This window comes from Taudactylus pleione, unplaced genomic scaffold, assembly GCF_031769625.1.
Source record: "Taudactylus pleione unplaced genomic scaffold, aTauple2 ptg000386l, whole genome shotgun sequence".
NCBI lineage: Eukaryota > Metazoa > Chordata > Amphibia > Anura > Myobatrachidae > Taudactylus > Taudactylus pleione.
In genome coordinates, this window is record NW_028284787.1 from 3,787,684 (window position 1) to 3,802,978 (window position 15,295).

The 15,295-nt window shown below is 36.9% G+C and overlaps 1 protein-coding gene across 1 annotated transcript in view; it reads right to left on the reverse strand.

The window, feature by feature from the left end:
* ABCA13 (ATP binding cassette subfamily A member 13) overlaps positions 1-15,295 on the reverse strand; it is a 269,444-nt gene that overhangs the window by 176,410 nt on the left and 77,739 nt on the right. Inside the window, exon 9 of the mRNA XM_088445671.1 lies at positions 5,985-6,203. Coding sequence (XP_088301797.1) covers positions 5,985-6,203 — 219 coding nt within the window. The remainder of the gene's footprint in view (positions 1-5,984; positions 6,204-15,295) is intronic.

Below are 15,295 nucleotides of genomic sequence, written 5' to 3' on the forward strand. Positions count from 1 at the left end.
CCTGATATCTTTCAGGGTACAGTCTAAAAAACTCTTGCCCCTGTAAGAACGATTACCCAATAGATTTGAATGTGAAAAAGACCTCCAAATTTTTGCAAGGAAGCTCCTCCTCAAAAAATGTTTCAGTGATCAACACCATGGCTCACAAACCAACACAACTGAATTTTCTGTTACAAACTTCTCTGAAGAAGATCTGATTATGATTAAGATTTTGGAAGATTTGGAATGTGGGGAAGAAGAGCAAGATATCCATGATTTGAGACATTTTAACCAATCCACAATACAACTAAAGTCTTTGTTCTTTCTGGACTCTAAGATATATCTTCCAGTCAAAGTTTTTGTAGATTTATATCAAGAAATTTTGAAAAACTATTTCCAAACAGAATACCTTTAGTAATTCAGATAATCTTGTGCTAGGCGAAAGAATGTCACTTTATCAGATCTCTCACTGGCATGATACCATAGTAAAACCTTCTGATAAGGGAGGTAACGTGGTACTATGGCCTAGATCCATGTACTTGGAAGAAATAGATAGACAATTGGGAGATATTAAGTGTTATACTAAACTCACTTTTAATCCTACTCAAAGCTATTTGTGTACTTACATGAAGTTGATATATCTGATGGGTTGTCTGATGGGGTGATCACTAGAAAATATTAAAATTTTCTTAAAGTGGACAATCCCAGAATGCCCACCTTATACTTACTCCTGAAAATTCATAAAAATAACCTAGTACCACTGGGACAATCTATAGTGTTGGGTAAAGGGAGTATCATGGAAAAGGCAAGTATTTTTGTGGACCAGTATTTAAGACATTATGTCATAACCCTACCATCTCATGTAAGAGATACAATGGATGTGCTAATGAAAATACAGGACTTGGTGGTTAACTCCCTTACATGGATAGCGACATATGATGTTGAAAACCTCTAAACAAGCATACATCATACTAAAGGCATCAAGGCTGTTAAATATTTATTAAATATGAGCAAATATCAGGAATTAAAACTCTTTCTACTTTCATTGTTGGAGTTTGTACTCACCATATTTTTTTTATGTGTAATGAGAAATTCTACTTCCAGGTTAGAGGCACAGCTATGGGGACAGCCTGTGCCCCAACATAAGCTGGCCTCTACCTGGGATGGTGGGAAAGGGAGTATATCTTCACAGAGAGCCATGAGATCTATACTGACCATGTCCTTATTTATTTAAGGTTTATAGATGACATCCTAATTTTTTGGCAAGGAGAGAGGGACCTTTTGGAAGAATTTATAACTACCCTCAATGACAATAATCTCAATTTGAAACTTACAGGCGAAGCCAGCCAATGTTCAGTTAACTTTTTGGATCTGACAATTAAAATTGAGGAGGATGGTCGTATTACTACTGATATTTTCAGGAAACCCACGTCAAGTAATAGTATCTTGCATTCAGAAAGCTCTCACTTACCAGCAACCATCAATGGAGTGCCCAAGGGTGAATTACTCAGAATCAAGAGGAATTGCTCTGAAGATTCCAAATATCTAATAAGGGAACAGGAATTATGTGAGAGATTAAAATCAAGGTGGTATAGTAATAGACTGATGAAAAGAACCAAAAAGGATGTTAAAACACACTCCAGGGATACATTATTGATTCCCAAGATCAAAATTAAAAAGGATGAACTGGTTAGATTCATTGGCACTTTTAGTAAGAAATGGCAAGAAATTAATGCCATCTTAGAACAACATTGGTCTATCCTCTTGACTGACCATGACTTGGCCAAAATACTCCCCAGTACGGTTCTAACAAGTTGGAGGAGGTCAAGTAACTTACAAGATCTCCTAGTTCATAGCCATTTATCACCTCTCAAGAAACCTGGATTTCCGACCAAAGGATCCTTTAGCTGCATGGAGTGTAAGGCTTGCCAATTTATGGTACCTACCAAACTATTTTTTGATAATTTTGGCACGAAGTGGAAAATTGATAATTACATCAACTGTAACTCTGCTGGAATTGTATATCACCTGGAATGTCCATGTGGAAAGAAATATATCGGTAAGACCATCAGACCATTCAAACTTAGACTCCTCGAACATGTAAATAGCATTAAGAATGCTAGAAATTATAAACTTAAGTTTAAAACACTCACTCCTGTGGCTCATCATTTTTTGAAGTATCATGAGGGAAGCCGAAGAGGTTCATGGGCTTTTGGTATGAAGCAGATCCAATTGGGAAGAAGAGGTGGAGATTTGGATAATGAACTTTTGAAATATGAAACTAAATTGATCTTTTTGATTAAAAGCATGCATCCAAATGGTCTGAATGACTGTAACAACTATTTACCATTTCTTTAAATATATTACACAAGAGTATAACTGTATCCAGAATAAACACATTGGGACATCAGAAGATTCTTATTTATTTTCTATTTATGTTATGTGGAGGAGGACCTCTATTTGCAGTTATTTGGACCTATATTATTTGCATAATATATCCTGATTTATTATATTAGGATTCTACCAACACATATATACTTAATATTTATAATTCTTATTTATCTTTAAAATCTTATACCTTATTTATTATCTCACTTTTATTTTTATCTTTTACATCTTTTATTCTTCTTCACGTATTATTTAAATGATATGTTCACTTTACACCTTAATGTATATTTTTCACTTCACTGGCTTAACTGAAGATCTTTTTATCTTCATCTTTTCTCACCATCTTATATTTTTTCTTACTGTCAATAAATATATATTTATTATTTTCATATATCACATATGTTTAATTCTTTATCATTGATCATGTATATCACCCTTCTTTTTCCACACCACACTTTTTCGCACCCACAACACATTTATTCATTTTATTTTTAGCACAATTTTTGATTATTCAAATATAATATGTTTGATTGTTGTTAATCATAATTTATTTCAAAGTTAATAACAGATAGGCACTAACCAGTATTATTATTTATTAGAACAGACTCATCCACATATATTTATATTTTCATCTTTTGGTACTGGCATAAGATAATATCATATATCTTATTTGAATCTTTCTGAATGGTTAAGGTTATCTCACCTTATACTTCTTAAAGGGTTATCGGACTGCATGAGCATATATATTTAAAACCACACAGATTTTTTTACATTTCCTCCATGTGTCTGTTGAGATGCTTCTGTCTTTTTATTTATGCTAATTGGGTAAGGATTGGCTTCCCTTTATCGCTCCATAAAAATCCATGATGGAGATTGCAATTTCTATCTCCCTTTTTTCTAACTATATTTTCTATCTTTTGACTGGCAACATTATAATAGGCTGGATTCCTACATGTGACCAACCAGACGAAATATGATTGGTCCCTGAGCCTTTGGATTTTCCATTGGCTTAAGAAATCATGTAACCATAAGGTAGCGTAATGATAGGTTCATTATTTTAAATAAAGATTAATCCCACAACATGTTCGGGTTGCCTTGAGAAAACTCTCATATGTGAAACGTACATCAGCAGCAGTGACTCTTCTGCTGTGATTAGCAGATATATCACTGCACAATGTCTGATATGATGTGAAAATACTTTACTTGTCTATCCATCTAAAACTACCTGATATGTGCACCGTGCATTCTGATATATTTATAACTATTGAGCTGATGTAATGCTCATATGAATTATGCTGCTAGATTCAACTTAATGTCAGGATTGGAACCAAGTTCAAGCTCACTTCTTAATGAACTGTGACACTGTATGAGCTTCTGAATCGCAATCTAATAAATGAGTGCCTTGATAAGAAATAGCTATCAGGCAGTCTGCCAGCAGAATATCAACTTTTATGACACCTGCTTATTTATTCACCTCCATTAAAATACTTGAAAGGACTTTATATATTTTTAGCGATTGAGCTAACTTAATAATCATCGTTAAATAAGTTGTATAACTATATTTGTTCCTAGATGTCAGTAAAAATAAGCACTGACCGCCAATCATCTTGTTCAAGGCTGTAAAAACGTGGACAACTCAGCAATATATGATGCTGCTTTTTTCCTCTGTTTAACACAACCTGCTACTTGGTCTTACTGATATGTTCTAAACAATTAGGCTCACTCAAACGGTAACATATTTATATGGTCTGGCTGTTATTACTACTAACGGAATTCCAACAGTGAGCTAATGTAGTGTTTAGTCTCATGACATTTCTAATACATGATCTTTGCAAGAGGCCTCATATTGACACCTAGAGGACTTAATCATTTTCACACAGCTACATTTGTTGCTAGCAAGACACTGACACGTGGTGTTAGTGCAACACTGTATCTTTGAGGGTCTTGTTTCCATTCTGGATACCTCTGAGTACAGCTAGTCGTTTTTCTAGCAGTAACTACTATCCGTTACATGGATGATAGTTTATATTAAGATTATGTCTATATCACATTTGGCAATTAGTCAACATAGACACAATATGGCCATAATGAATATGCATGCTTAGCAAGCTAATTAATGCAGTGGATATTGTAGATTTATATTCCATATTCAAATAGGTACATTATACAAGCACCATTCCACATATAATTGGTCCCAATTACATGCATTACTGGCTTGCTAATCCTGACCTATATATGGTGTGACCTATTCTGTGATATATTTTATTTCATTTACAGGTATCTATTCTCAGTTGCTATTGCATGCGCAGGTAGAATAATAAGACAAGGCATTACATAATAAGAACAAAGAAGTTTTGAGATTATAAATAATCTTTATTACATTTGTATTTATAATATCAAATATTTCACTGGAGAGATTATATACTATTTTTAACATGAGCTATTAAAAGTTAATTTTTAATCAATATTCTTGTATGTGCGCCAACAAAGAGGACATTTCTATTTTTTTCTCTTTCTTGTAAGATTATTATTGTCCTTGGCAGCACGCCCCAGGACTTTATAAATATTCATATTTACAATTTTTATTATTGGGGTAAAAATGTGTATTTCCCTATTGTAACACTTGAAGTTTACTTAGCAACTGCATGGGGTAATTCATTACTGGGATTAAAGTTAGAAATTCACTTCTGAGGTATTACTGTATACTGTATTATCTCTGTATTATTCGTATGTAAACCATCTATTACCTTGCAATTCCTGTTTATGGAGTGAAACCTTTTATAGTATGTACATTATCTTTAGATAACTGAGTATGATGTCAAGATTTAAGTAATATGCAATAATACATTATGGGTAAGTTAATGAGGTGACTTGATAGATTTTGTCAAAGGATAGTAGGGTGTTATTGGCCCTGTAAAAGCTTGCATGTTTAGCTAACGTGGGGCTTTGGTTGTTATAAATATAGTGTAACAACGGCAACCCTCTGTCTGGGTTTTCATGATAAGAGATGGAAAAAGTGAAAAGACTGTATGGAAGATTAATAGAGTAATCTAGAGGGTCACAGATGCAACAATATCAGACAGAAAAAATAGATTAAAGAGGAAAATATTGTGTCATATTCCTAAAATTAATTCTAATCGTCACTATTTATGAAGAGAAGATTTTGTGTAACTATTAGACCCTCAGAGAGGAGGGGAGGTCATGCAGACCACCGGAAAATACACTCCTACACTGAGCATAAAAGGGTCTAATGACAGATGATCAAGAATAACAAAATATGTTGCTATATGTTGCTATATTATGGTAAAGTATTGTTAAATATGCACGCATGATTCTATAAGACATAAATTAGTAATACTTATAATATAAATACATAGTTTTGCAATTTCTACAATCTTACCTTTGCAAACATTTAAATTCAGGTACTTTCTATTCAAGACACAGTACTAGGCAAAGTGCTAAAGCTAATAAAAAAAAACCCTTACATTCTGTCGACCAATGTTTAGTAAGCTGGTAATGTTACTATTATGGATTAATATTTATCCCTGGCTAATATGTAAATGTAATTATATGCTATAGGTGGACCATTTTTAAATATAGAATGTACTGATACTGACTGTTTTACTTCTTGATGCAATTGTTTCTTTGACCAAGTAGGCATTTTCAAGGCACCAAATAATAGGAGATGTTCTTCTACTGTTAGATTTTCAAAAAGGACATCATACTGTGGACAAACACCCATTTCCATTCTAATAGTCGAAATTTCTGTTTGCACATTTCTCCCATTGATAAGGATTTTCCCCAGAGTAGGTAACAGGAGACCATTCATCATAGACCTAAATATAAAAAAATTAGAAAAAAAGTAGTAGATGTATACTACTGTATGCTAGTTTATCCTTTGAAAAAATTTAATTATGCATTGCTTTATAATTTTGATTATCAATGTTTCTCATCCCCACTTTGCAGTATTTCTCATTTCTTGTAATCCAAATTTAAGTGTAACTTAAATATAACTGCAACATATCTGATTTAAAAAGCTGCAAATCTTGTTCTTTTGTTTTTCTGGTTTTTAGTTTTCCTCTTTAACCGATTCCAAACAATTTAGGTTTTATCCCTACGTCAGCAGACCAATTTTCATGTTTGAAAAGCTGTCAATTTCACCACGTGAAACTATCTTGATTCTTTGTCTGTCCCAGTAAAATGTATACTGATTTGTTTCAAGATAACTAAACAATGGTAAAAAAATGCATGGACATTAGACTGTCCTCTTATTAAATTATAATAGTGACCACAATAACACCTTGCCACTAATCACCATTGATTTCAGGAATAGGTTACTACAGTAATAAATGGTTGCCAAGCATGCAACAGCATTCAGTTGAGACTAAGGGCTATATTTACAAAGTGGCTGCTGCTTCTCGCGAATTTAAGGCACAAATGTAAAGATTTTTACACTTAATGTGAGAGCAGAAACATAATTATAATTGCAAGATGTCTAATGTAAAAAGCAGCCACTTCATAAATCTAGCACTAAGGCCTAACCAGCAAGTTGTTGGTAGCAACAAGATTTCAGCAATGCAGCCTTGATATTTGCTTTACTTTTATAATCCATGTCCTGTTTTGGGGACCACAACTTGCCACTACTAATACTTTGGGGGGGTCTGAGGTTGTATTTGCAGCCATTAGCTTAATGTAGCAGTATATATTCTGCTTGATAACAGATGTGGGAAGGAAAATATATAATCCCTGTCCATTTCTGATCTCATTTTTGGAGTGTTACTTACCCAGGTGGAAGTTAGAGCAGTAATTTCTTGTATCCTTATGGCAGGATCAACCGATACATTTATAACAGTGACAAAGGCGGAGATGTACTAACCTCTGGAAAGTGCTAAACTACTAATCACTCAGCTCCTAACTGTCATGTTACAGGCTGTGTTTGAAAAATGACAGTTAGGAGCCTATTGGTTGATACTTTATCACTCTCCAATTTATCAGTTTCCAGAGATTAGTACATCTGCCCTAAAGTGAGGAAGAATCTTAATACTTTCATCTAAATAATTAACACTTGCCACCAGAGTACAAGAAAGGGTCTATATAAGTGCTGGATTATTTTTCTGGATTCTAGAGAAATTCACACATTTCAATAAAATTTAATTGGGAATAACAACTGATCGATATTGTAAAGAATCACTTTGGTTGAGTATGCATTAAATGGATTCTTACATTTGTGCCCATCATTCAAAATGTGTGTTTGTCTTTGCACTTTTTTTTCTACCTTAATTACCTGTTTTAATACTGTTCCATGAATGCACGGTGGGGTAATGTACACATTCTTAAAGCAGTAATATATATATATTTTTTTTACATTGGAAAGTCTCATGCATACCTGGAACAGGAGAAGTTTAATTAAGGGACATGCCAGTCTCAGGGAAGACAGAACATGTTTAGGAGTTAGGAAGGATCAAAGGTTTGTTTGCAATTATTCATAATGCAGAATGCTAAGGCTATTATTGCATTTGAACTCAGGGACTACAGTTCAAAACATGAGCCATCTATCTTAGATAGATGCAGTGTTATTTGGATTTGTTGGCCAGATTAATTTTATACAGGATCTAATATAAGATCCAGCCCTGAGAAAGAATCCACGGATTCAAAACACTTTGGATGTCTGGACACTTATCTGCTAAACCACACAGAGGACACCCGGTGGATGCCCCAGCAACATGACACCAAGGGGAGAAGGAGGATTCCGGAAACTCCCTACTTCGACACTCACCTTGTTGCTCCATGTTAGGAGCTCCATACTGCCATACTGTACGGTTACTCATATTACCAAAAACTCCAGGACGATTATTTTTTGATATATCCTAACCATTTGGATTAAGAATATTACCTCATAACTGATAGAGGATTTCATCTGGATACATCAGTCACGTGGGAGACTTCAATCAGGAACTTGTGAATTTTCCTTATTTGGAATCTATGAAACACTAATAGCGCCAAAGGTCTTTTCAAAACTATTTTTTACTGGATATTGACATTGGTGGCAGGGTGCCACCCAGAAATTACCTAGGCTGCTATATTAGGGAGCGCCTCTGTACATTTCTGAACTACCTTTTGTTTTTCCGGATCTAATATTGCTGGTTTGAGAGAAGATCTAATTTGCAATAATAATAATTTCAGAAATTGCTTAAAACAAATTATTAACATATTAGATTCATGTTTGTAATTATTAATAATGGAATTAACAGTAAAAGCCATTTACATTTTTTAAACAACAATTTTGATTAGTAGTGTACTTGATCTATTGAACATTATTAATGCAGTGGATGGGTTTGATAACATGATGCCAGTTTCTCAAAGTCTGGTTTAAAGTTTCTGAGATTGTGTGCTTATAATGAATGAGTAAATAGGTAAATAGTGTCAGAGACACAGCTGGCATTTTCATAAAATGTAAAAAAGATAGAAAATAATAATAAAACATTAAAAAACCTGAAAAATTTATTTCTTTGGTGACTCAAATTAATTTGATGTAAGAGGTATGGGCTCATATCTATGCTTCAAATCTTAATCAGGGGACAGCTCATATCATACTGGCTTCTCATGCAATGCTCAGTTATTTTTATTTGCATAGTTGTCTCTGCAGTAAAAACACAAACGTGCATCATCCCCTTGCCTCTTATCGCCAACATAAGGCAAATCAGCACCTCCCAAGAGACAGTACTGCAAAAATTGGGATTCAATCACTGTATTAGTGCTTTCAAGTTACTAGTGTGCTATTACTCATAATGAGACCCTTTCTATTTAGGTATCCACAACAGTAATAAAATATTTCCTCCTGCAAAGAACATGAATGGTTTACACAGGTTTTCTGGTTGACTGATTACCAGCAGATGAGATGGTACTGTAGATGTAGGCTTGAAGTAACAATATCAATGGCTCCAACCTGCTAGATATATAACCTGTGTAAATCATACTGTATTTGTACTTTATACAAGGGATGAATTGGCAACTATAGAGTGTGAATCTTTACTTCTGTAAGAAAAAAATAATAACTTGGTGGTTAGTCCATCAGGTGATAGTGACCAAGATGGCAGGGTTCATGCTCCACCAGCATGGGAGAAGACTCTGGAGGGACTCCAACCACCAAGATGGTTGGCAACCATGAAATTTAGGGATGTCTATGGCTGCCCACAGAGCAACCATTGGCTTTGTGGTGGCAATGCAGAATCAGGTAATGGGGCCTGGAACCCTGATGTGTGACAGTACTCCCTTATATGTGTGGCCACTGGACACATGAGGTTTTGAAGGAAAGTCCATGTTAACTTATGAATCAAGCTTGGAGTGCATACATCAGTAGCATTAATCTATGCTCTTTCTTCTGGGACAAGCCCTTTCAATCAATAAGATACTGTAAATATCCACATTGAAAGTAAAAATCAATGATACTTTTGATCTCATACTCAACTCCTCATTGAGTCTACAACTTTGGGTGACTTCTGAGTGGAGGATTAGACCTGATTTATTACCAGAAGTTTCAACAAAGAATCATGAAATAGTTGGGTACCTTGAGATATGGAGTTAGATGCAATTTATAAGCCACGGGTTTCATCACCTTTGATATGCTAAATGTGAACTTCATGGATGGAACCTTCAGTCTCAAATTTCAAGTAAATAACCAAGCTCAAGCTCCAGGTTTCTTACTTGGAATGGCTCTAAATGTTTTCTCAGCATAGATTCTGTTACAATATGCTGCTTGCAGAAGAGAGGATATATATTAGCTAGAGTATACTATGGTTGAACACTAGTTAGAGGGTGGTAAATCTGTGATGTAATCCATCGATATGTGAGTACATGGGACACTTGGTACAGGCAGAGGGAGAAGTTACCCATGAGATTGTCAAGAGGCTTGTTTCTGAATAAACTTATAACATGCTGTGACATACTGCTTCACATTTCAGGCAAAGTGGGATACCAATAGGTTCATTGTATCAACTCTTGGGTTTTTTGGTCTTTGGCATGACTGGCATAATGAGAACCATGAGCCTATTTAACAATTTATTATGGAGATTTTCAGGCACACAAGTTTTCCCCTGAGGAGCAGTGTGCACTTGAGTAGCAGCAGCAATGGGTAGAGGGTTAGGGATGGGGTGACGGTCAGTGGCTGAGAAATCTTCATCCTGAGCCATGGAGCATGATAAAGCTTTAGCTTTACGTTTCCTGGTAACTGGGTGAAATATCAAATCATGAGAAGAAAAGACCACTAAGCCTGAAGATTTCAAATACAGCTAATTCTTATTGTTTGCATAAATAGAGATTGGATATCTATAGGTGCCTTCACTCTTTAAGTGCCAACTTCATGGCAAGTAACTCCTGGGGGTATATTTACTAAAGTGAGGGAATAGAAGTGGAGATGTAGCCCATATCAACCAATCAGATTCTACAGTACTTAACATTTATTTAGCACCTTAAAGAAGAAAATAGCTAGAATCTGATTGGTTGCTATTGGCAACATCTCCACTTCTAAAAACCCACACTGTAGTAAATATACCACCTGGTCTCCTATGACATAGTTCTTCTAGAAGGAACAAGGGTAAAAAGAACCCACAAGGATTAAGCTGGTCATCCCTCATTCATTGCAACAGAACTGCCCTTACTCCAACAGATGAGGCGTCGACTTCCAGTTAGAAAGAACTAATAACATCACATTCATTAAGAACTGGTGCAGTAGCAAATGCATGCTTAAGCTTTTAAAAAGCAATTTGAAGTTCCTCAGACCATTTTGCAGGATTGGAACCTTTTCTGGTGAGTGGTGTGATGGGTGCGTCATTGGTGGAATACCATTTAATGAATTTTCGAAAATAATTAGCGAATCCTAAAACTTGCTGGACTGCTTTCAGGGTTGAATTGTAGATTATGTACCCAACAAATGGAATAGACCACACCTCAAAAACACACTTCTCCAATTTACAGTATGATTTGTACAATTTGAGGTTGAAGAGTCTCCTTAAAGTGCTGACAGTGGGACTGGATATCAGTGGAATAGATGAGAATATCATTGATCTAAACCACTAGAGACACATAGAGCAGGTCCCAGAAGGAATACGGTGGGAGCATTACAAAGGCCAAAGGGTATAACTAGATATTCATATTGCCCATAACAAGATATTCATATTGCCCATCTCCTGGTCAAATCCAAATGAGATTATATACACCCTTGAGGTGTAGTTTAGAGCATATGGTTGCTCCCCTGACTCTATCAAACAGCTCAGAAATCAGTGGCAAAGAGTTTCTGTTTTTGAATGTGATTTTGTTAAGACCTCGATTGTTGTGCAGTCCACTGTCTTACTTCTTAACAAAGAAGAATCTGGATCCAGGAGAGACGGTTGAGGGCAAGTTCGTCCTCCTGGAGAATTTTCCCCTGGAATTACAATAAATCAATGAGACAATCCCAGTCCTTATACGGAAGCAAGGTTTTGGCAGCCTCTTTATTAAAAGCGTCTGAGAAATCTCTGTGAAGGGACAAAATGTCTGCGGCTTTGCAAGCTGTTCCCCTGGCTAGCACTTGAGGTATGGACCAGTCAATGTGCGAATTGTGCTGCTGGACCCAGGGAAAGCCAAGTACAAGTGGATTAGATGTCCAGGGTATTATGAGGAAGGACAAAACTTCAGAGTGTGAAATGCCCAAAGAGAGTCTCAAGGAGGATCCACTGGGAATATGGCTGTCATCCACTACCATTAGGATGATAGGGATAGAAACTGGAGTTAATAAAATGCTCAATTTATTAGCCAAGGTGTATTACATAAATATTTTGGCAGCCACAAAATCCTTTGGCATTCTTCAGGGGTAAAGTGAGAGTGACCTATTCGCATAGGTTCTTCTGTACCAGAAAACTGTGGGGGAAAACAGAGAACTAAACATTTTTAGGTGCTCATCATGTCCTTTTTCTTGAGCCATCTCCCGAAAATCAGAGGTGGAAGCTCAGAACTTACTTGGGGCCTAACTTTCATCTGGACCCAAATGCCAATATTTTCTCAGATTGAGCAATTGTTAGCCATTGTGCATGTGTGAGTATGTACAGCAATCGAATTGTGATGTTTACATTTTTTTACGTAAGCATCGTCGGATGTGAGATGCTTTCAGTGGGATTCTCTAAGCACTAGATGGTGGGTGAGTCATTAGCATATTTTTGTGAGAGATTGCAACTGTGATGGCATTTGCATTTGGATCGGACTCAGGCCCTTGGTCTGTTATGGCAGATGTAGCCCGTTGGCAAATAGAAACTTGTACACCTGAGTAGACAAATCTTGAAGAAACTGTATAACCGGCCTTGTGTTGCATCTTGATTATCCAAAAGATTAGCCATCCTTGAGCTATGTTCCCTTGCCATGTCCATAGGGCCAGGACAAACTGTCAAGTCACTGGGTTTTTCTTGACCAGGATAAGGTACTTTACAATTGTCTTTTATTTTAGGAGATAGTACAGTATGAAGCTAGTTGGCTTGATGAAGCTCCTTCTCATGCAAATAGCAGATAGTAGTTATATGAGGTACAATATGGAGCAGACTGATGAGGCTTTGTGGTCTGGAGTGCAGAGAACTGGAACAGGAATAATTGTTACATGAGGAGACATTATAGACAGGATCAGACTGCTAAATACAGCAGGTACTAAAACCACAGAAGGCAGGTACTGTAAATAGTCTTTAGCAAGGACCACACAGAGCTAGAGATAGATATAATGTATGGTTAGACTTGACTGGAATAGCTGTAATATTAGGTGCTTTAATACACACTGCTAGGAGCAAATGCAGGCAATGGAAGTATATTGCACCCAACCTGTAACTTACAGTAATGTAGATTTTCTGTTGAGTAATGAAGTAACTGGAATCTTGATGTAATACTTGTTGTGAGCAGCACACCACCTTGAAAAGATATTTTGCACTGTTGTGAATAGCAAAAAATCTGCGTTGGCATCATCAGATCAAATGAAGGGTGATGATTAATCATCGACACCTTTCAACTCAGCGGCACCATGGCTGTCTAGATCATAGAGCGGTGATAATACACTGACAGTGGCATGCACATTATGTAGGGAGCTGGGTGGAGGAAGACAAAGCCATACATGGAGTGTTATTCAAGCAACAATGGCATTCAGGTTGGAATCCTGAAAGAGACCAGCAACCCATGGCTTAATTTCCTCTCACTAGATGCTGCTGTGTGAGTGACCTATCTATGCACAGTAGCACACATCACATGTTAAGTTAAAGTAAATTTTATATTAATTGCTATCTGTAAACTACCTGGTAAATATATTGTTCCCCTGTCCTTCTTGCTGTTTTATCTTTTCCCGTGTGTGTTCTCATTCACAGGGCTCTAACTATTGTGTTAGCTTGTATATTTTATACTGTATTTGTGCTCATGTAAATACCCATGTGTTGTGACCTGGTGCATTGTGTTGTCATGCTGCTGTGTTATGTTAAGGGTATGCCATTCTGTGTCTGAGGTCACATGTTAGGCATTTGCAAGTTATACAGTATTTGATATTGTCTATTGTATCTATCTGTCATCCTGATCTGGTCACACAGGAAATAACCATGAGGCAAATGTAAGATCTCACTGAAAAAATTACCTCAATGTTTAAATTCAACGTCTGCAGGGTACACATAGGAATTAAAGCAATTAAGCTGTCACTGTTTCCTTTATTTGCTCCCCATTGTTCCTCTCTGTCTGGACTATAAGAGACATTTCAGAGCCAGACCCAGCAGATGAAAGGACATCTGGGGAAGTTAGGAGTGAGGGCATGATATAAGACCCCACCAACCAAGACTCCAGGCAACTCTCCTGGGCAGTCCCTAGAATCATAAGAATTTGTTTGGTTTTAATGGAGGTTGCCAAGGTCAGCTCATCATGTTATCCACTGACTTTGGCTAAGGGGTGATAATCTGCCAAGTTACTTTGTTGATTTCATCACCAGTCCTATGTGGACTTATATGATGTTACTCCTGTGGACAAGTTTGCTATCACTTCTGTGTGGGAACAGTATTAGTTTTTTTGGTGACTCCAGTGTGGAATTATTTGTTTCACCTGTGTGGACTAATTCGCTGTCACTCTTGTGTAGAACGATTTGTATTTAAATCCTGTGTGGAGTTGTTGTGGATCTATACTCTCTACAGGGACTAGCTCTGTCTGAACTGCTACCTCCATGTTGTTTTTTCGCTACATTTACATCCTGTTCCTGTGTTTTATCGATTTCTGTATGCTGTGAAAAATAACCATTACTTTGGTTCCAACTGCTTGGTGTCTTTGCAATTAAAAGAACCCTGTATCCTCAAAGGGAGGAATTCAATTCAGTGCAATGTAGAATAGCCACGGGAGGGAGCTCCCGCAGCTATTCAATACAACGCGCTGTTTAGGCACTCAGCTGCACTTCCATCTCTCAGCTGCATTGCATCACCAGTCCGCAAGCCACACTACCAGCATTCAGCTGCACCTTCGGCTCCCGAAGCCGCATCACACCACCAGCTCTCTAGCTACACCACCAACACACAGCCACATCTCTGACTGTCTAGCCGCTCCATTGTCTAGACTTACTGTGCTTATATCACCGGCCTTTTAGTTGTCACATTTACTCCAGTCTTCCTAGGGGATCAGTGTAAACCTCAACTACCTCCAGTTTAAGTCCAGACAGCCACCTAAGTACCGGTGAACGTAATCTGTCCTAAGATAACAGCAGGCAGCTGTTAGTGGTGGAAGACCTCGTCCATTGGGTTCTAGGAGTTTACTCAGGGTACCCTAGGTAACTGTAACATTATAGTCGGCCAAAAACAGCAGTGACACGAATGAAGACTTCCCAGAGTCCCGCTCAGGTTCTGGCGTTCCAGATTCAAATCCTTACTCAGAAGGAGCTTTCCCTCTGGGTAGAAGATGT